General features: G+C 37.2%; 3 protein-coding genes across 3 annotated transcripts; 2 read left to right on the top strand and 1 right to left on the bottom strand.

Annotated features, from left to right (window-relative positions):
• The first annotated feature begins 2,681 nt into the window (after positions 1-2,681).
• LOC139138532 (cystinosin-like) lies at positions 2,682-12,350 on the top strand. The gene is made up of 7 exons (XM_070706945.1): positions 2,682-3,025; positions 3,651-3,760; positions 4,618-4,758; positions 5,943-6,042; positions 6,605-6,724; positions 8,521-8,700; positions 8,979-12,350. The coding sequence occupies exons 1-7, from the start codon at positions 2,822-2,824 to the stop codon at positions 9,279-9,281; spliced, it is 1,158 nt and encodes a 385-aa protein (XP_070563046.1). The 5' UTR covers positions 2,682-2,821; the 3' UTR covers positions 9,282-12,350.
• On the bottom strand, positions 12,069-17,824 carry LOC139138533 (gamma-interferon-inducible lysosomal thiol reductase-like). The gene is made up of 5 exons (XM_070706946.1): positions 17,618-17,824; positions 16,701-16,892; positions 15,230-15,403; positions 14,611-14,757; positions 12,069-13,015 (listed from the first exon to the last, which is right to left on the bottom strand). The coding sequence occupies exons 1-5, from the start codon at positions 17,729-17,731 to the stop codon at positions 12,893-12,895; spliced, it is 750 nt and encodes a 249-aa protein (XP_070563047.1). The 5' UTR covers positions 17,732-17,824; the 3' UTR covers positions 12,069-12,892.
• Positions 17,825-17,838: 14 nt separating this feature from the next.
• On the top strand, positions 17,839-22,671 carry LOC139138534 (cyanocobalamin reductase / alkylcobalamin dealkylase-like). The gene is made up of 4 exons (XM_070706947.1): positions 17,839-17,968; positions 18,946-19,140; positions 20,046-20,201; positions 20,695-22,671. Exons 1-4 carry the CDS (start codon positions 17,882-17,884, stop codon positions 20,995-20,997), a joined length of 741 nt encoding a protein of 246 aa, XP_070563048.1. The 5' UTR covers positions 17,839-17,881; the 3' UTR covers positions 20,998-22,671.
• Positions 22,672-22,791: the final 120 nt, after the last annotated feature.

Raw genomic sequence — 22,791 nt, 5'->3', positions numbered from 1 at the left:
TATGACATTGGTCAATGTCCTTGTACCAACTTTGAATAAAATCGGTTGAAACATGTCAGAGGTATGGCTCTGTACATGAAAAAATCGTAATAAAATGGCCGCCAGGCGGCCATATTGGATCGTATCACAAAACAAATAGACTTGCATATCTATGACATTGGTCAATGTCCTTGTACCAACTTTGAATAAAATCGTTGAAACATGTCAGAGTTATGGCTCTGTACATGAAAAAATCATAATAAAATGGCCGCCAGGCGGCCATATTGGATCGTATCACAAAACAAATAGACTTGCATATCTATGACATTGGTCAATGTCCTTGTACCAACTTTGAATAAAATTGGTTGAAACATGTCTGAGTTATGGCTCTGTACATGAAAAAATTGTAATAAAATGGCCGCCAGGCGGCCATATTGGATCGTATCACAAAACAAATAGACTTGCATATCTATGACATTGGTCAATGTCCTTGTACCAACTTTGAATAAAATTGGTTGAAACATGTCTGAGTTATGGCTCTGTACATGAAAAAATTGTAATAAAATGGCCGCCTGGCGGCCATATTGGATCGTATCACAAAACAAATCGACATGCATATCTATGACATTGGTCAATGTCCTTGTACCAACTTTGAATAAAATCGGTTGAAACATGTCAGAGGTATGGCTCTGTACATGAAAAAATCGTAATAAAATGGCCGCCAGCGGCCATATTGGATCGTATCACAAAACAAATAGACTTGCATATCTATGACATTGGTCAATGTCCTTGTACCAACTTTGAATAAAATCGGTTGAAACATGTCAGAGTTATGGCTCTGTACATGAAAAAATCATAATAAAATGGCCGCCAGGCGGCCATATTGGATCGTATCACAAAACAAATAGACTTGCATATCTATGACATTGGTCAATGTCCTTGTACCAACTTTGAATAAAATTGGTTGAAACATGTCTGAGTTATGGCTCTGTACATGAAAAAATTGTAATAAAATGGCCGCCAGGCGGCCATATTGGATCGTATCACAAAACAAATAGACTTGCATATCTATGACATTGGTCAATGTCCTTGTACCAACGTTGAATAAATTGGTTGAAACATGTCTGAGTTATGGCTCTGTACATGAAAAAATTGTAATAAAATGGCCGCCTGGCGGCCATATTGGATCGTATCACAAAACAAATCGACATGCATATCTATGACACTGGTCAATGTCCTTGTACCAACTTTGAATAAAATCGGTTGAAACATGTCTGAGTTATGGCTCTGTACATGAAAATATCGTAATAAAATGGCCGCCTGGCGGCCATATTGGATCATATCACAAAACAAATCGACGTGCATCTGTATGACATATGAAGTAATCCTTGTACCAAGTTTGAATGAAATCGCTCCTTGCATCTCTGAGATATCTGCGTGAACGGACGGACGGACGGACGGACGGACGCACGCACGCACGCACGGACATGACCAAACCTATAAGTCCCCCCGGACGGTGTCCGTGGGGACTAATAAGCACGCTGCACATGGCGCGGCATTTTGATGTAAAATCCCATATATTTACTGCATTTGGTCATACTGATTTATCACTACTGAAGATTAAACACTGTACTACACTAACCTTGTCGTGTATGGGGTTTGGTATTTGTTCAAATACGTCGATCGCGTTCCAAAAACATTTCTTGGAGCCGCCATTACCAACTTCCGGTAATGGTGGCTCCCAGAAACACGCTCAATGTTTATGGAACGCGATCGACGTGTCTGTGCTAATACCAAACCCCATAAACGACAAGGTTAGTGTAGTATAGTGTTTAGTCTTCAGTACTGACAGTAGTGATAAATCGGTACGACCAATTGTAGTAATATGTGGGATTTTACATGAAAATGCCGCACCATGTGTGGCGCGCTTATTTTGTATGCTACAGGGCCTTCGGCATTGTAGCTCTACTGGTGAGCGAGGTCGCAAAACAAAAACTCACCGTAGAGTTACAATTTTGCAGCTAAGACCAAGTGTACTACATACAGTGCAGTCAAGCAGAAAGCTCTGCATGGCAGGGCTGTGTGTTACGGCGTTACAAGGCCTCCCACTGTGGTGGGAGGCCGTGTAACGCTGGTACAAGGCCTCCCACTGTGGTGGGAGGCCGTGTAACGCCGGTAACACACAGCCCTGCCACGCGTGCACGCAGAGCTATCATTATCAAGCAGACTACAGCTCAGATACCAGTCTTGGGTTTAAATTCCACAAAATAATAGAACTAAGACAAGAAAGAGAATTGATGAGTGCTATGCCATGAAGACTGCAGCGTGGAAGTACACGTCTCTACCTCTGCAATTTCCGCATACATCAATAAATATCTGAAAATATACCTACTACTTGTACCACAACGTGACCCTTCCTTCACAATTCACATTTACGACAGTGCATACCCTTTTACGTACCCTCATCCAGCTAAACATGAGTCACGTGAGCTGGGGTCTAAACATTCGGACATAAAATCTGGATGGTGTTGCGAGTATGGTTTCTTTCAAGAATCTCATTCAGTTTTGACTGACTCTATTATGTGTAATAAAAAACTCGCTGGCATGGAATAATAATTGAAAATATATTGGAATATGGTGAAATTAAAATTCAAGTAGTGTATTGTAAAATAATAATGCCGTACGAGGTTGCAATCATGTATGTTGCGCAGGCTTTATGTATGTTAGTCACCTGATTCTTATTCACGTTGTCTGCTGCATAGGCGTACTTGCCGAAAAGATAGGATCAGGCGACAAAAACGTGTTATGAATCCACAGATTTGATATCGGCAGAATTGTCATAATGTTCCTTAGAACGGTAATCATACTTCAGTTTTTTATATCAACATATCAACAACAGACGGTGTTGGAAGTATCTGAGCAAGATCTCAGCATCGAGTTGGGTCGTTCAGCCAGCTTCAAGGTCACCGTCAACCAGAAGCTACAGCAACCTGCAGAAATCTACCCTTCGAGTAATTTGCCATGGGTAGCCAATGTCTCCGAAGAGGTAACAGTAACTATTATTTCGCATTAATTACTATCAAGACTTTCGTTTGATTCATGAGGTAGTACTACCTCTTTCGACTTTCGTTTGATTCACTGCTTGATGACGAGGGCGCGTGACCGCATTTGCAACTAACGGTAAGGGAGGCGTAACCATCTGATGGCAATGATACTAGCCATCACAACACCATCATGCAACAATGTAGAGATGACGGGCCAGGTGGCGGGAGCGCTTCCATAAAACACGAAAGATGTGAAACAAAGGCCTTCAGCACGATGACGATAACAACTGCAATAATAATAATGATAATAATAATAATAATGATAATAATAATGATAATAAAAGGAAGAAGCGCAATATGTTTTCAGACATCCTTCTGTACAGCGGCAATACTGAAAGTATGAATAAAGCAAACTATGTCAGATACATAAGTTCATGATAGACAATGCATATCACTTACAAATTAGACATGTTTATATTGTTATTATTTTATCAAGTTATATTTGGTGCATATACCTTGCGACAGTAAGTATTAATATGTTATTCTGTCATGTTACTGGTTGCAATGTGATACGCTATCCAGGCTATTGTATGTCTTATCAATGTGTTGGTCTTTCACTGATTTCAGTCTGTAACCCTGCCATCCAGCCAGAGCAATGCCTCGGCAGAACTCCATGTTATGACCTATCATGCTGGAGAGTGTTATATAGAATTCAACACATCGTCATCAGAGATAGAGTAAGGGGCAAACACTTTTATTTACTAGAGTTTGTGGTTTTTGTCGTTTCCCTGTTGATTTCAAAACATCTTGCTATTGTCAGAAAAAATAGTGTTTTTTTTTCTCTGACGATAGCAAGATGTAAAGCTATCAAGCTATCATCGTAAATTGTGGTACCTCCATGCATTGGTGTAAAGTATCAGAGGATTTGAGTTCAGGACCACCAGTTTGTTTGCTTGAATCACAGTCACTCTGTCTGGACCAGAGGCTTTGCCACTGCTCTGGTCCAAAAGGCCAGTGAACCTGTGGTGTTTGGTCACTCGAATTTCCTCAGTATATTTCACTATTAGTGCCAGAGACCAACAAACAAGAAATGATTTTCTCATCCCTGATTTGCACCGATTTCTGAATGCTAATAGATGCTGATTCATTGCTTTACCTGATCTCAGCGAATTGTCAATTATCTACATGTATTTCATGGCATTTATCATCATTTAATCAATGAAATATTGTCAGATGAATTTCACAAGTAGGTGTCTAACGGCTATAGTTACTTCAAAATAAACTGAACTTGTGGAAAAATTGGGTCTTTCAGCAGTTCTATGCACAAATTAATGATATGTTCAGTAAGGGAATGTCATAGATTAAGATCAGTAACAGGAGTGTCTTATAAAACTAAATATTTAGTATCAAAGGAGGAAGTACAGTTTCTGAAATTAAATGGCACTTCATAAAAATATAAACACTGTTGATACACATTCGTATTTGTTCAATTTCTGGAACAGTAGTGTTATACATGTGATGTTACCTTGGAGTTCAGAGCAGAAGGCTAGAAATTCTAATTACTGACATGTCATATGTCTGTGTGTCTTCCCAGTGTGTCTGAAACTTTTGTCAGAATATCTGTCATGCGTTTGGAATGGTTGGACATTGTGATAGCAATCATTGGATGGATGTACTTTGTGGCCTGGTCAGTCTCATTCTACCCTCAAATTGTACTCAACTTCAGGAGAAAAAGGTAAGCAGTTAAAATATTTTGTAAAGTGGTGATATTCATGTTGGTGATGTATGAGTTGAGATGGATCGTTTACATCATTGAGCCAAGTAACTATAGCTGATGAAACCAAGTGTCCAGTGCCTATTGTTAAGTGTGACATTGGATCCAACACAGTCTCTCTATAGAGGACTGTAGACCCAACAAGTTGTTATGAACATATATCTGTCTATTTGTAGGCAGATGGCATAGCAAGACAAAAATGCACAGTTTATCTTGTACATTAAAGTGAAATATTTTTCACTAGTGACCAGCATTATTCTAACGGAGGTTTCTCCCAAAACCATTTTTCCTATTGCAAAACTGTACTTCAAAGCAGGAAAATGGTAATTTAAGGTTAAGTTTTAGATGTACTTTGAGAAGAAAGCTGCTGTGTCATGATGACAAATGGTTTGTTCTTTATACACGGTAAATGGGAACTCCTTTTGCCTATTGTTTACCTGTCAAGTACGGTATATGCATTTCTCATGTTGGAGGTTGCTGTCATTATATATAGGACACTGAGCAGAAGGTCATCACCTTAAAGATATACATAGACAATTTTAGAGTCACATATATCATGGAAAAGAACTCATGGAGAAACGGGTCTGCCAAGCACTTATCGAAGATGATTGAAAATAATAGTGATATTTGACATTGATACTTCAGTCAATACCATCTTTTTACGTTTAATTAATTTATGATTTGCATATTCATGATTTCATCTGTTGTTGAAGTCAACTATACAAACTAGACTTTCCGAAGAAACACTTGAATGCATTTGTGTAAACTATGTGACAGTACATGCCTTAAATTTACGGTTGCATATGTAAATTACCTGACAGAATTATTCCATGAAGTGTGCGGCAGTAGTAAGGACATGAACGGCATTTTGAAAGTGCAGACTACAGTTTCATTTGAGATATTGTTTTTTGTTGAAAGGTTCTTGTATATGTTTACCAGGAGTCTGTTATTAACAAATCAATATACAGTTCCATTTCTAAGATACACAGACTCTTCCACCATTATGGTTTGTCCCAAGCCTGTTTATTACAAAGGCTAACCTGTATACAAACAGAACATGATAAACTTTGATCCCTCTTTCACTAGAGTCTCTGTGATAAATGGGTGAAATAGGTCTGCCATAACTCTTCTTTCTCTTTTTCTAGTGTCGTCGGATTAAATTTTGATTTCCTGTCGTACAACTTGACAGGCTTCATTGCGTACGGCATGTACAACGTTGGAATGTACTGGATTCCTGAAGTATGGGTAAGTAATTTAAATATTCAGTTTTTGTACACAATCACACTGACCGTTTGTGAGACAGTACACTGCAATATATCAATCAACTGAAGACAAATACAAGGAACTCATTTGAAGTTTCATTAACAGTTACTTCTGATGTAATGTAGTATATTTGATGTGTGTGTACAATGTACTTTTTCGTTCTTCTACCCTGACCATGGTGAAAGGCCTTGTATTGTAGATATAGCCTATATGTGTGTGACTTCCAATTTTATTATTGACAATAACTGAATTTTAATCTTAGACTAAAATTCACTTGTCAACAATAATGCTGTACATCATACACCATGTGTTGTATTTACAAGGCTGACACTTTGCATTTCAACATCCTTTGTGAGAAGAACAAATAAAAGTACTTGTTTTATCGAAGAAAAATAATGAAAGTGTTGTATGTGAATATCACAGCCATGCTGTCAGAACTGAGCGTGCAAAAAGTTTCACTTCCTCCTCTCAACCTCCTTATCTCTGTGTTTGAAACTTGTAATCTGTCATCCATACAGAGACTCTATATGACATCTCATTTCAGGCTGAATACAAAGAGTCCCATCCACGTGGTGTTAACCCAGTCCAGTTGAACGATGTAGTATTTACATTACATGCTATAGTGGTCACTGCATTTACAATATTCCAGTGCTGTATATATGAGGTAAGAATTGGTATACAGACCACAGTTAGTGGTGGTTGAGTCATGTAAAGGAACGAGAAATTGTGAGGGGGGATTTAAAAGGACTGGTTTTAAGATGTGTTTTGAAGAAAGCAGTGAGAAAAAGGGCACACAATTCACATTTTTGTGTACATTCTGACTTTTTCAAACACTGTCTTTCTTGAATACCGATTATAAGTCTATTTGTACACTCAGTGTGACAGTTTTCGGACAGGGTAGTGGATTTCGCCCAAAGTCGTTTCGTAAATGCCAGCAATACGAAATCTTATTACCATACCTTTCGAAACTTTATCGTGGTTATCCTCAAACTCAGTTGACACGACAGGAGTGGTATTTCGGGGTCAAAGTTGCCAAAGTTTTGACCCTATGTCAAGGGCGTAGTAATCGGACTGCAATCCCAGAAATCGGACGTCGTGTTTGGAATGTGATTAGGAGCTAAGTATTGATAATTTGAAACTTCAACCCACCGATTTTTAATTTCGATGTGTTTAGAAAACAGTATAGAAGAATATTTCATGATAATTAGTTATGTTTAATCCATGGACGACTCAACTATATTTCGACGTGTATAGCGCTTAGATATCGGACACGGGCTGTCTCTGTATGTGTTGCTTTCGGCACCTTGTATCGTACGGTGTGGCTAACTTCGCTAAGTTTGTTCAGTGAGTATTACTTATAATTGTTTCCATTGCATATTTTGTTTGTATTAGAATCGCACAGGCATTATTTAATAAAAATAGCGAGTATATTTCATCGTATGGAATTATTTACCTGTCAAGTTTTTACACAGTAAGTCACTTACTACGCTTACACAATTATGCTAAATATTGTCTGTCCGAAAACTTGTACACTTCTTACGTTCATTAAATGTACTTTTTTCTCGAAACAACTGCGCAGTTTTCGTTAAAACTACGTGTAATCGTAGCGAACAATGGAAAGAGTATTTTCAAAATCATTATTCTCCCCCACATTCAAAATTCAATGCTAAATCAGGACTTTAGTCAAAATTTCAGTTACTTTGATCTGACGGCAGTAGGTTGACAGTATCACTGACGTGGTGTCAAACGACAATTTGTGACCGCCGCTCGTAGCGAACTCAATAGCTTCTACCAAAAAACTATCGAAAATAGGACAACAGTGTCACCTGACCTAATATGAGGTCACATGACCTGTAAAACGCTATCGATACGGAGCGAAGTGAGTGTAACTAACAGCAGGTCACAAAATGTCCGAAAACTGAGGTCGTCCGGAAACTGTCACACTGAGTGTAGTTAATTTGAAAGGTAGACGATCACCCATTATGATTCAATGCTGCAAAGGACAGTGTTGCATTGTGTTTGAGGCCATGAAATCTGAGCTTTGTCACCAGTTTTACATAAATATTGGTTTTCGGACAGGTCACAATTTTTCAGGTCATTTGAAAACCAGCATGTTGCTGTAAACAGGTGATGTTTAAAACACTATTGATGAGTGTAGCTGTCAAAAAAAAAAGATTTGATAAAATTGATTTTTCCAGTATCTATAGGGTGTACAGTGAAGCATACCTTTCAGTGAGCAAGATGTCTTCAGATGTCAGCTGTTCTTGTCAAAAACTTTTGGATCATAAATCTCTCCATTTATCCCATGCAAAAGTTTGTACCAATAAAAATTACAATCTTGTGATCATTTTGGTCAGTATCTTGTTTAATTGTGCTAAGCTGTAACTGTTGCACATCAGACACTTATAAATTTCTCTGTGAGACCAGATTCAAATCACATTTTGTTTTCATTCGCTTCAGCGTGCTGGTCAAAAAGTTTCAAAAGTTTGTATGGTTTTGCTGTCCCTGGCTTGGGCCTTTGCAATCACCACCCTGATCATTGCAGCAGCCAGCTCCGGCAATATTATATCCTGGCTGAATTATCTACTGTATTTGTCATACATCAAACTCGGAGTCACACTCATAAAATATATACCTCAGGTAAGTCAGTACTGTTTAGTATTGCATCATCCCCATATATCAAGACATGGTTCAACTTACCCTAAAAAACATTATTCATGATTGATGCACAGTTTCTTACATAATTGTGCGCTTTGTTTATACCACTACTGCCTTGTCAGGATATGTGTTCTATTTTTAGAGAAAGTGGTGATTTTTGAATATTTCATCAATTGTAATGTTGTAATAAAGAATTACCATTTCTGAATCGAGACACATAAATGACAAAGGCTCTCTATTATTTCTGGTTTTCCGTTAAGGCTTACATGAATTTCCGACGTAAGAGCACCGAAGGTTGGAGCATCGGAAACGTTTTACTCGACTTCACCGGTGGAAGTCTAAGCCTTCTACAGATGTTCCTCATTTCTTACAATTACAATGACTGGAAGTCGATTTTCGGCGACCCGACCAAATTCGGCCTCGGCGTGTTCTCCATCTGCTTTGACATCCTGTTCATCGTCCAACACTACGTGCTGTACAGAGGTAATGCGCCCAAAGACATCAACTCTGAAGAGACCGACAAACTGTTGAAGAAGGGGACAAGGAGGTATGCCAGCCTGTGACAGAAAAGAAACTGAAAGTGGCAAGTCACACTTATATAAATCAAGATGCTCATAGACAACTTGATTCTAAACAGAATCTCGCACAACCTTCAGTTTTTGCAATCATAAGACTTTGCTAAAAGTGCACCATTGTCAACATTGACAGCAAAAGGCTGAGTATTTAGACTTTGGATTTTTCTCATGGCTCTGATGTAACCTATACTTTCCCTTCACTTCTATGCTTTTGCAATGCATGGTTTTGCTGTAACAGTGTAGATTATTTCATACTACAATGCTGAATGTACAGTGATAGGGTAACGACTAAAAACAGAACAGTAAAAAGTTGTAGCTCAGCAATCTGAATGTCAAATGTTCTGCCTTGTGCATGTACTGTATTTTTATTTTAGCTCCGTGCCAATATTTTACTTATCATTCGGGTGTCAGTATGACATTTCGATTCTTGTGTAGTGCACAAGTAAATTTCCATGTATTAACGTACATGCACGAATTTGTGTATGAAACTTTTAACCTATTCTTTACACTTTTCTACATAGCAGTGCCATAACGCAGTTTATATATATATATTTATCAGATGCCACTTTGCAAACCTACTTTTCAAAGCTCATAGAAATTTTCAATGCAAAAATAGGTGGACAAACTACTGCCTATAATTCAGTGTGGCTCTCTCTCTCTCTCTCTGTTAGATGCAAGCTCTTGTCTTCATGAGAGATTTTGTGACAATTAGCGGTGCACTTACTTGGTCTTATGGATTCATTGAATTGAAGCATTAACTGAGATTGATCTTACAGAACATCAAGCAAGGCTGTATCAGAGCAGCCAAGATCATGGAAATCAATCTCTTGGAAATCTGAAATTCAGAAATATTCATTTTTTGTGGTATATCCAGAAAAATATTGCTTGGTTCAGGGAAGTGTTTAAACAATAGGAGTAAACTTGTACCTTCTGCCAAACTTAGATTTATCAATGATCTTTCATTGATACATGTATGAGTCATTTGTATCTGATTAAGATCGAATGAAATTAATACAGTTGTCTTCATAATGGAGACCATCTGATTGATTTCAATTCTCTGTAAACCACTGCAACTCAGATTAAAAGTAACTTGCCCTGAGTTGTCAAGGTATTCACTGTTCATCTGTTCATGCGAAAGCATCATGTTCTATATTCTCTGTAATGTCAGTGGTCGATGAGAAGTTTGTGCCAAAACAAGATCTTCATGAAAATTCATGCTTTGCAAAACTTGCTGTGACCAGTGTGTTTGATGAGGGATACATGTACAGGCATTGCTGTGGAAAATGTCAGAAACAGGAATCAAGAAAACTGCTCTGTAGTTAAAGTACAGAGTCTATTGTAAGTTTGGTAGGTGAAATTCCTCCCTGTAAAGAAGTTCCTGACAGACTTAAAGACTATTTCCATTAGTCTTCTTGAAAGCATAATTGTCTTGTTGTTGGGTAACTTTGCTTGTTAATCAATAGCCAAGTTTCCTGTGGTAGAAAGGGCACAGCGTGAATCCATTCAGTCTTTGTCAAGTTCCTCAAATCTGAACGAGGCAAGTTTAAGTGTCAAATCATGACTCAAGATGCAAGTGATCAAGACAGAGACCAGCATCAGAGTCAAAAATGTAAAGTTATTCAGATTTTGTGTTATAAAGTTGATCTTCCTTGCTTCAGCAATTAGTGTATAATTTCTGTATTTGCTAATATTGCACAGGAGAGATTGTATTTTACTTTCATGCATCTGTCATATTTGCTTCAATACCCATTACTAAATTTAGGAGTTGGCTAGAAAGTCATTCTCTTTGACATGATACACAATGTAATTTATCGTATGTGTGCTATAGCCTTTCAACAGCGAGGCAGAGACTAAGTATTAAAAGAGCAGGTGCTTTTGGCTGTGATTTGTGTTAGCTGTCAAGACTTGATTTAGGTTGGCCATCCAGTTGATCATGTAAAGTAAGACAGACCATTGTTTTCACCCATGATGATTGCATATATTCCCTGCAATAAATCTGGAGAACAGCCGTAGGAATGATCCAAAGAAGACGTGGTATGTGAAGAGAGTACCGTACCTCAGACAGGAAATGGTCATTATGCTGAACTAGGGCAGTGAGATGAATTTGAGTGCATTTAGTGCAGCAATAGCAGTGTTTTGAAACATGGCCTAGCACTTTCATCACTGCATTTTGGACTAGTCCTATGTAATTTAAAACTCAGACTAGACCTATTCCCATGGAGATAGGGGTGAAAGGTCCAGATTTTGAAATACATTACTATTTCATTTTACATTTACCTTGAGATGTTCTGTCCACATAACACACCATCATGTCTTTACATGAAATGCTCTCAAATGATTTAGGGTATGGATAATTTCATGATGGGACATGATGCGAATATATTCATCAATGTCACAAGAAACCTATCCAAAACATTTTTGAACATCCTTATGAAAATAATTCAACGTCAAAAAGAAAATATTACCTTGATATTAATATTAACCTCTGTACCATGTGAGTGATCGTCTAAATGTATAATGCGATACATGTGTAATTCTATTATTGAGCATTTTCATTTTTGATACCAGGTGAAGGGTCACGTCACCTTTGTATACCTTCTTTATATCACCAGATATAACATACTTTTACAAAGTTCACATTTTATCGAATGTTTTACCACTTTTTATCGAATTATTACATAGTTATGTATGCAGTGTAAACTTCTTTCATGAGTAGGCATACATAAATATGTAAAATATTAAAATAAAATCATGTTTAAAGAGAAAATACATGTGTGAAGTTCATTGCTCATTTTATTCAAATGAAATCATGTCAAAGAAGTTACAAGTGAAGTTGATGTATTCTTGTCTTGTGTAAATGTACACATTGTAAATGAATGATCAGATAAAAAATGACATCACTTCCCTGATAACGAACAGATTGGTTTTTGACAAATCTCACGGTGAAATGTTCCTGGACAATATCGGATAAAGATACAGAGGTGTGAACTGTTGTTTTGAGTACCATTTTGAAAAGACATTAAAAATTTTCAAATATGTAGCATAAAATCTGAATCATGGACATGACAGAAGGTGCCCTTTTTACCAGAGATGTTACGATATGATTCACAAAATCTGAAGTATATCAGATGAAAGAAGAGAAAAACAGGAAGCAAGTAAAAGATGTCTGTACATACCCTGTACAAGATGCTACAGAACAACACTGAGACCAAGTTCAAGTAAACATTCTCCTTCATTATGACTCTGGGTCAAACTAATTACCATTGAACTTGTTACTCAGACAATAGGAAAGATGTCTCTATACTTTTGAACGATTGCACTTTCCCTCGTCATAAAAAGTACAAACCCTTCTGGAATAGCAAACAAGGAAATTCATTTTTTAAAAGCTAATTATAAATGGTGTCTAATATTGTGTACTGTGTAGAATATGGAGTAAAGGCTTCAAATTCATCGTTTCTCCCTCTATTAATAAAAGGAAACTGAACTGGCAATTTCAAAAATTTTAATAATTGATTAAAATTTCATCAAATCCGGATGGAAGTTTCTGATAGTTCATTTTTATTTTGCATAGATAGTGTTTATTCCTGAAATCTTGAATTTTACAGCTTGTAGCAGACATCGAGGAGTGACGTACAGGCTGGTGGTTTTGGACCAGTGTAGGTGTCACAGACCAGTTTCAACAGGTCACTTGTAGCCTCCTGTTGTATTTGCTCAGTGTGGACCTGCATATGAAGATAGACAAATCAGTCTTAACAAAATTAAACCTTGAGACTCTGAAGGCAAGCCAAAGACAGCAAAGTACAGAGGTATCACTGCTGCAGTCTTAACACAAATTTTGAGACACTTCTATAGATATCAACATGAAAAATTTAACCTGGTATTAAAATGGGATTCATATAATTTTTACTGCAATCATTGGCAAGACTTCATACCTGAAATATCATATCAGTTTAACATTAGAACTTTCCTCAGAGAAAGCAAATCAATGCCAACCTCAAAGTGGTTTAGAATATAGGGTTAGGATTTGTTTTTTTAAGGACGAGCATTAACTCTGAATGTAGTATTTTCTACCCAAAGCAAGAGAAGGTCTGCAGAGAGAAGGTATCTTGAGTAGAATTCGCCATTTGGACAGATATTCAACCCCTGAGCAGTGTTCCCGCTAAGGCTTATTTGCGCGCCAATTGCGCAGTGTCTCCGACTGCTCTCGCAGTGAAATTTCATGTTTTGCGCAACTTTAGTCTCAGTCATTTCGATCGGTAGTTTTGAAAACGATAACTCGGGTGAAATGTGCGATCTCGGCGTAGATTTTACTTCCGCGTTTCGGGTTTAGCGCCCGTTGGTGGCGCAGTTGCCACCAACGTTCATTGTACGTTGTGACGTACCTCAGTAAATTAGCATATACATGAACGGACCCAGCTGTGAGACAATAATCCGACGTATCTCAACACAGTCCCGGAGGGACCGTGATCTCAAGTTGCGCACCCTCTTGAAACCTCAGAGGGAACACTGCCCCTGAGATTTGTACAATTCTTTTCTGATCTACCACTTGTGGGGGCTCATTTTAAAGCTCCTGGTATGAGAAAAAATTTACTGTCATAGTTTTTCAAAAATTGAAATTTTCTTTTTCTCCATAGAGTTAACACTGGGATATAGTGGCCATTTTGAATTTCAAATATCAGTAAATGTTGGCTAACATGTTTCCCCAGTACCACACTTTGCATGGTGGTCCCTGATTTTTATACTTCATTTGGTAAGGGTATGGTAGAAAATTGCATTGAGGAAAGTCTGAGCAAAGATCCTTTCAGAGTCATCTTGATTTCAACCATACTTGTCATATTTAAATTTACACAGGGGCAAAATACTCTGTCTTTCTCTATGCATTATATCAAAAACTAATGGCATTTATCAACTTCCAGACAATTGTTGAATAATACAAGAGCCATACAGCAAAGACAACATAGGAAAACCAGGTTTCCTGAAATTCATACTCATTGAAATTCTGTTGTTTTTTCTTCTAATTTTGGCTTATCAAATAATCAGTATTCATAGAGGGTACATGAATGAAAACCATCATACCAAAAAACTTTGGTGACAAAGTTCAATAAACTTTCACTGCTTAAGTGCTATTCCCTGTGTGCTTTTCATAGCACAGTAGATGGCAATGATAGTATGAGGGTACTGGTTGACCACATTGTATGACACAAAGAATACTGTCGTAACTGTGATATCACTGGTTTTGTAATTCTTCTTTCATATCCCATTGACAGCTACCCGTATTCCATTACCCAATTCATTGTCACCCTGTTCCTTAACTTACCCCATTGACTGTTACCCATGGTACATAGGTATGAGGTGGGTCTAGGGCTTCAGTCTTCAGTGCCATCTGGTGCTCCAGTGTATTGCCAAGTGTACTATTGCTACACTTCAGAACTTGAGAAAAGTCGACTCCATACTGGCTGGCACACTGTTAAAAAATTACACAGTCACATTATAAATCCATTCAAAAAAGTGGTTCCCCCTTCACATAAATAAAATGTAAAAATATTTTATAAAATATCTCAGTGCAATGTAATGTGGGAAGGGAATTAATGTATCATGTGCAGGTTCTACAATGCAGAAGAACATAAACCCCTTTTGTAAGAGACAGGTATTCATTATCAATCTTGTATCCAACTTTAGCAATCACAGATAGCTGTGATTTTACAATTCATTAAACAAATGCATCTCAACATATTAAACTTAACAAATTTTTTCCATCACATTTGCACTGAATAATGTTTCTGGAGAAAAAAGATGAGCAAATGTATAGAGAACATTCATTTATTTTTTTTCAAATGCAGAACATTGAGTAAGTCCGTAACTATCATTTGATCAGAGTACTCTGTACTCAAGATTTAGTTTCAAAAGTTGCAAGAAAAAAGCATTATAAATCACACCTGTTGTCCAGTTGCTGGGTCGTAAGGTTGTCCAGAGGCTTCCATACAAGCCAGGACAGGGAAAGCCACTTTCATATCATTGTAGTGCAAAAGACATGTTTCAATAAAGTTACCAATGCATTCATTCTCTCCGTGTTGACACTGGTATTCCCAATGGTCTCCTACTTTTTGCTCCTGGAGAGTACACAAGAAGTGAGTACGTTAAAATCATTCCATTAGTGAATCATTTCCTATCTTTGAACTATTTTTTCTGAACTCATAGCAGGAAAGACAAAATAAAAAATTGTTCTGAGGAGTGGGTTTCCAAAGTGGCTAAAAAATTCTATATTCCTTAAAGTAAAGGAGATAATTTATCCATTAATTTGTAAATAATACTACTTTACAAGATATTAGAGAGAAATCTATCAAAACAAATGAAAATTTCAGTTGGTAAATCACCTAATAGTATTTAATAATTTGGGTAAAACAATAAACAAAATTATAGACCGTATATATCTTGCAAATATAACTTTTGCCTGAAATATTTTTGCTACTTGAAAATGCATGAAAAGATTTTTCTGGTTAATTAACTTGGAAATTTGCAGGCTTTCCAGAAACTTACACATTTGAATACAACTTTTGATTCAAAAAAATTGTAATATGAAAAATTTAGTAATTCATGACAGAACACTGAATTTATCTACACTTGAACAAATAGAGGAACTTGTACAAGTATTGATCACTTCTCACATTACGTGATTGATTTATCATTTAGGAATGCCAAGCTTTCTATAACATGGGTGTATGTATTGTCCCTCCTATGCATGTATGTATCTTTTGTCAGCGAAATGTTTGTTTTAACTCTTGAGCTATAGTTATCCATGAGCATTTTCAAAGGAAACACCCCCTACTTCTTTTCGCCCGCATGACTTTCACGTGATGACAGAAAAGGCCTATTTGCATTCAGAACTCTTAATTCTCATAAAGTGCTACTTAGTAAATCTTCATGATGTTTTGCAGTGACTGTATTTGAAATCTCCTTGGTATGTCAAACCAATATAACACTTGGGAACACAAGGAATGTTGTGCAGTGGCATTGCAGTTTAACCTTATTCTGTAGCTTTATGGCTTGATTTGTGACATTACCTCAAAACAGCTTTGCGCCATTATTACTGGAATTGACAAAACAAGCTATGGCATCTTTGAATTGACAGTCACATGATCAGGTGATTTTCACCTGACATTGCAGCCAGACTTATTGTTGGTTACAAAGAGATAGACATGCACTGATGATAACGGATTTGCTGCCAGGGAAAAAAATTACAGAAATCACCCGAAAGTATGCTACTGTTGGTGTGTCCATAGACCTTAAAAAATGGTGTGTCCCCAGTTACAGTTATGTAATTTACTATCATGTTACAACCCAAGAAAAGCAGTGAGAGTAAACATCGCAAGGTCAAAGGTTAAAACATATAAAACAACAATAACTTACATGAGCATTGCCGTAAGGTACCAATGTCACATTAATGATACTGGGTATAGTTTGCCATGTTGGATACAATTGCGACTTGATGAAAGACCGACATCCTGGACATAGCGACTCAAAATATAAAGTGACTTGAACTGGGGGTGTGGCTTTCACTGAATTTTCAATGGCATTGTACCGTGCACACTGATACTCAACCTGTGAATGCAAGGAAATGATGAGTCATACAAAATGCCCGTCTGACTACTTTCTTCTGGTTTGTCAATAGATGGTATAATATACAATTCTCCAACTTCACAATTCCATGGAGATAGAAGAATTCGGAAGGCTGCACGTCACTTTTAAACTGATCGCAAGATATTTTAGCCCATTAAGACTACCTACTCGTCCTCTCACTCCCCGCATTGCTAGGTCCTTGAAAAGCTCTACTCTGCCTGCAAAGGTGCTATCAAATGTAACACGACACTTTCATAGGGCGTCAAGTCCAAGTCGATCAAACGACCTTGAGTGTCGCGAAGACGGCCACACATTTGATAATTTCCATTCGTCTGCGCCACAACTGCGGGTGATTAGCATAAATTCATCCCTAACTAGGGTCCAGGGCCTCTATGGTGGAATCTTAGAGGTAGAAAACAACTACCTCCATGATGCAGAGATCAATCATCTACTACGATTTTACTCAGACATAATCCCCCTAAAAAGCCAAGGTTTTTTGTTTTGGTTTTTTTTTTCACTTCCTGCGATGTAACGTACAGAAATGTGGAGGAAACGCGATGGACTGGGATTAAAATTGTCCTTGGCGGCCAAGGTAAGTTATGTACTCTCAAATTTCAAACTGGAACTACTGTTCAATGTCTTGGTCGAGTCACGATCCCTCCCTCTCAAGCTCAAGTTCAAAGACCGGATCAAGTCAAATAACTTACCCCGCAGTTTCTTGCCGTTTCTTCGCTGGAGCACCACAACCTCGGGGGTAGATTACAACTGTCACATAAAACAGCAGTCAGTCCCAAAAGTGCGAGAAAAGTTACCCGCATCATCTTGTCCGGCAGTAGGAAACGAACACAATGTATGTTTTTCACCGGCGCGAGTTACTTGTGTTGTTTGCCCGGTCAGGTGACGAGTCATGTGAGGTACTTATTCACGGTTTCGTAATTGGTCAGTTAGTAAGGTCAAAGGGCACAAGTAAAATGGCTTCGTCCGACAACGTGAGGAAGATCGATGAGGCATTTGATAATATTTTTACCACTACAGGTTTTGAATTTCATAAATTTAAGGTGAGTTATTTAAAAACAAATGTTTATGGCCTGCTTTGGTCATGTTAAAATGTTTTATAGCAGACTGCACTCCAGTTTTACCGTCGAACATGAGATACGCATTTGTTCACACACGGTCCCTGTGGAGGGACCGTGGTTCCACAGTCACTTGCTATCTATTCCACTCGTGGACCATGCGCCCCATAGACGTGTGTGCATATGCCTGAGAAAAAGAAAGTATTTTTCAGAGGCATATGTACACACGCCTATGGGGCGCATAGTCCAAGAGCGGAATAGATCACAGGGGACTGTGCATTTGTTATACAACATGAACTTTCTCACGTCCCTTGGTTGGGACATATTTGCGCGATTTGATTCAGTGATACTAGTGAAAACGTTTTAGTTCTGCAAAACTCAAACATGGACAGAGTGAATCAACAGTTGTCGAATGAGCTAATAGAGCCGAAAAATGACTCCCGTAAACCATTTTTAACTTTAATATCAATGTTTTCATTTTCTTATTCAAAATAAGTTTCACTTTCACACCTTTTACGATAACTTTCTCTTTATCACAGTATTGAAATCGATTAGCTTTCAGTCAGTTTGCCGTAAAATTGGACTACTATACTGTAAATTTGAAGTTATTGAAAAGTGAAAATCTAAAATTCAAATTATAGGTCGGAAAAAGATAACAACCATTGTTAAATCCACTGACTGTACAACAATGAATCAAGATGACCGTAAATAGTAAGATGTTTACTAATCAAACCATAGACAGGTACATGTACTATTATTAAATTTGTTTTCAATGAAAAAAAAACGTGATAAATTTGTGGATTGAAGTGGAATTCTTCAATTTGAAGAAGGATAACTGAGAAGGAAATAAAAATATTAAGTCCTTGTTTGTGAAAGTAATTCATCTTAGTATCTGCAAAATGAGTTTCTACCATTGATGTAAGTTACATATTATTAGATTGTTTGTGTTCTTATTCCTTCAGATTGGATGGTACAATGACTGTGTGGACACTCCCTTCAAGTTGGACTGTCCATCTGACACCCTTGCTTATTTGACGATAAGTACGCCGAATATGTTTGAGAAGTCTTTCTTGCCTTACATCACAAGGGTCGACTGCTTGGATGCACGGGATCCCATTGATCAGTGTGTAGACACAGAACTTCAGAAAGTGAAGGAGGTCAGTACTATTTGATCCACAACTGCAGTCCTATTTTGAAGGAATCTGCAGTTTGAACTAAATTTTCAACATATGTGTGAAATTGAGGTGATATCACTCATGCAACCTCCGTACAACAGAGAGAACTTCAACAAATTAACTTGGTATTAATACTCCTGTGAATAAAAGCTAAAAGCCGTCGATAATTAAGCAATATCATTGCCCGGAGACCTGTGATTTCAATGTGAGAAAAATGATGTCTTCCACAAAAGTACTAATTTTTTTTTTTGGGGGGGGGGGGAGGGCTTTTCTGGAATTATTTTTCAATTTTAAATACTTATTTTAATCTCTAAAATATGTTTAAATGCTCAGTATTCAGCTGGTCAATATAGCTGTTGTTTGAATGAATGTACATTTTTATAATTTTTTTATATCATACAGAATTAAATTGTTGATCAGGCCTGGATTGTCTTGGTACAATGTACTGTATGTACATTCACTGTTAGTTTTAGGACAACCACAGAAAATTTTGATCGTTACCAGTGAAATAGATTGTAAGATTTACACAGGCTCAATGTACCTCATGATGATTTTATTGTCTTTGTCTAGAAGGGATGACATGACTGAAGTAGTACTTTGGGTGGTCGAAGGTCCAAAATTTTTGTCCCAACACTGAGGATATAGTAATGATTCAAGATTTTATCTGCACATCAGTATATGATTATTACATCTGTGGTCCAATTATTATTAAATGTAAGATCAAAAATTTGGAGTATGATCTGTATAAAATCTTGAAACTAGCAAAGCCAGATTTTAGAATATCAAGAATGTTCTCTATCTTGTGTTGGTGTTCTTAAATAATTTTGTAGTCTGTACAATTTTAAAGAGTATATGCAGATTGAAATAAACTGTTTGACCTTATTCAGGCTCTTCCAGATCAGGAGATAGAAATCATACACGACTATGACTTGCATCCAAATAGAAGACCCAAAGTGCTGGTGCAAACCGCTGGTCATGTGGCCGGATCCGCCTTCTACTACCAACGTAAACACATGCAGAAAGATCCATGGGATAAGGACAAGGTGAGATGACAAGTTCAAGAGTGATTTGCAAAGTATGGCAATCATGAGAGTAATCTGAAACGATACAATAATGGAAAAAATGAACTTGTGTTTTTCAGTCAGAAATAATAATTTTGATCAATATGATTGAAAAATGTCAGTTTAATGTCTGACTTTGTATTGGACTGGCAACTTTATTCACAGCAATTGAAACTGCGTCATGACATCAGATTTGACTGTTACATTGGTTTCTTCCATTTTTTTAACAGAGATCCTCATATGGTTGACAACAGTAAACACATTGTAAATTTCAAAAGGTGAAGCACTGTATGCCCGAACTATAGTAATATTCAACCAGACAAAAACCTGATAAAAAGCTATATAATTACCATATTGGCACTCTTTGAAGAACTGGCTGATTTACCAATAATATTGCCATACATGGTGGTTCTGAACCGTGACTACAAATCAAATCATACATTTTATATGATGATGTTGTCTGGCTTATTTTCAGAACATATTTGGTGTGAGCATCCATCCCAAGTATGGTGGTTGGTTTGCTTTCCGAGGAGTTGTCATCTTCAAAGACATACAAGTACCTGATCTAGAACAGAAGGATCCGCCGGATGTTCTCCCGACTGACGAACTGAAGCAGGAACTCCTAGAGAGGTTCAATGACCGATGGCAGGATTGGAGTTATCGGGATATCATCCCAGTGGAAGGGAAGTACTCAGAACAACAGAAGCTGTATTTTGGAACAGCTCCCAAAGATAGAAAACAACTTCTGGAATCTATGACAAAGTCTCACGATGCATAAATGGTCTTTTTCAACTTGCATTAACAAACATTGGTGCTTTTTCACAACCTACTAGATGTTAAATATACCAACTTTGACAAACAGGGTGTATTTTGTTTTACTTGGCTTTCACATGACCAGCTCTTCAAGAATGATAAGAAGCAATTGGAGATGCATAGAAGCATAGAGTTCGGAATACAAAACAGGAATGTATGTGTATCGTGATATAAAACACCATACTGTATATTGTATGGGAACAATCAAAACTGCCCAACCTTCATAGCCTAAGCAAAGACACAATTAAGGGCTTCTCGTACCCAACTTTATGGGTTATCGCTGCATGATACCTCAAATCTGAATTCTGACAGAAACTTTCATAACCTTTCCATTACCACATTGTGCTACAGCCTTGCTATTTTCAACAGCAAATGTTGAAAAAGATCCTTGGAGGGAAATGGAAAATGAGAGGTCATTTCAAGGGCATATTATTAACGTAGGAACCAAAAACATTTTTGTTTTACCTGCCTTACCAAACCATTACTTGTCTGAAGTGGGCAGAGCTCTCAGTTATTGCCCATTCTAATGTAACCCCCTATTGTCACCAAACGCACATTTGACTTTGAAACCCTTTGCATCCCCAGTTCTCTGTATGTAGGTTTTGTGCACAATGACGTTAAACTTCCGAGAGGCTGATAGATGACCTTGCTATCGGTGGCGTCTAGTGTTATTCAGATTGCCTTTCTGAGAGTATCTGTCACAAGATATGCGCAAAATGTGAGTTTGAGTCCATTTTGTCCACTTTTGTGATCGTGTCTTCTTTCAAATCCAGTTTGGAAAAGCTGCATCTCATTGACAACTGATAACATGTACGTCATCAAATCTACTTGATTCAAGAGTTCTTGTTGTATTTATGTTGTTTATGTGTACATGGTACACTTGTTTAAAAGAGCTGACAAGGATAGAATATTAAAAAAAAAAACATTTCTGATGATTCACTCTACTATAGGGGCATTACAATACTCCTTATTTATAACAAGCATTTGTGGCATTTTAGTTTTGGGAATTTTTGAGACTGAATACACATCTGTTTCATAACAATATATGCACATGATAGCCATATTGTTAAGTCACTATCTTCTAAAGATAGTGCAAACTTTTAGGTCAGAGAATATTGTCCATTGACTGCGATTAATAATCAGTTGATTTCCACACTCAAGGTTGAGTGGTACACTTTACATAGAAATATTTATTTATTCAGGAAATCAAGTTTTATATATTTTGTGAAATATAAGAAGCATTCAAGGACTGAGCATTTTTTGTGAAATGCCAGAATTATTTGTTGCTGCATACCGAACATTACCAAACCATGGACAATATTCTAGGTGAAGCGTTTATTGGTTAAATTCCAGGTGATTATGGTAATAATAATGACATTTTTGTTGGAAGTATGGTACATGGAGTCAATTTTTACACAAGAGCTGACAACTTACATTTTGACAATGTGAAATTTTGGTATTGAGGATGAGAGCTGTTGTGTGAATTTAAGACTATCTTACAATAAAACTCTTCAAAATTTGGCGCATGCATTTGATAGCAGTATGTGAAATTGGTTTACTTTGCTTTGCCTTGCCTTGCCAGCAGAGTTAATATTCTGTATTTATATAAACACTGCAAATAAAAAAAAAAAAATTTAAAGCTGTATGTTTCATGTTCATTTTTAAACTGTTTCCCCCAGGTATGTTTCATCAGATGTAATTTTTTTTAAATTATAGTTGACAGATACTGACTGATTACCAAAGTACCCTTGTTGTCTGT

The sequence above is a fragment of the Ptychodera flava genome, chromosome 8, assembly GCF_041260155.1.
Source record: "Ptychodera flava strain L36383 chromosome 8, AS_Pfla_20210202, whole genome shotgun sequence".
In the NCBI taxonomy this organism is placed as follows: Eukaryota; Metazoa; Hemichordata; class Enteropneusta; family Ptychoderidae; genus Ptychodera; species Ptychodera flava.
This window is presented reverse-complemented; position numbering and strand designations above follow the sequence as displayed.

Coding starts and splice junctions, on each gene's coding strand:
- LOC139138532 (XM_070706945.1), top strand. CDS start 2,822: ATGTTCCTTAGAACGGTAATCATACTTCAGTTTTTTATATCAACATAT. Junction 3,761..4,617: donor ACATCGTCATCAGAGATAGA/GTAAGGGGCAAA, acceptor GTGTCTTCCCAG/TGTGTCTGAAACTTTTGTCA. Junction 8,701..8,978: donor TCATAAAATATATACCTCAG/GTAAGTCAGTAC, acceptor TTTTCCGTTAAG/GCTTACATGAATTTCCGACG.
- LOC139138533 (XM_070706946.1), bottom strand. CDS start 17,731: ATGATGCGGGTAACTTTTCTCGCACTTTTGGGACTGACTGCTGTTTTA. Junction 16,893..17,617: donor AAACGGCAAGAAACTGCGGG/GTAAGTTATTTG, acceptor TTGCATTCACAG/GTTGAGTATCAGTGTGCACG. Junction 13,016..14,610: donor CATGGGTAACAGTCAATGGG/GTAAGTTAAGGA, acceptor CTTCATATGCAG/GTCCACACTGAGCAAATACA.
- LOC139138534 (XM_070706947.1), top strand. CDS start 17,882: ATGGCTTCGTCCGACAACGTGAGGAAGATCGATGAGGCATTTGATAAT. Junction 19,141..20,045: donor AACTTCAGAAAGTGAAGGAG/GTCAGTACTATT, acceptor GACCTTATTCAG/GCTCTTCCAGATCAGGAGAT. Junction 20,202..20,694: donor ATCCATGGGATAAGGACAAG/GTGAGATGACAA, acceptor GCTTATTTTCAG/AACATATTTGGTGTGAGCAT.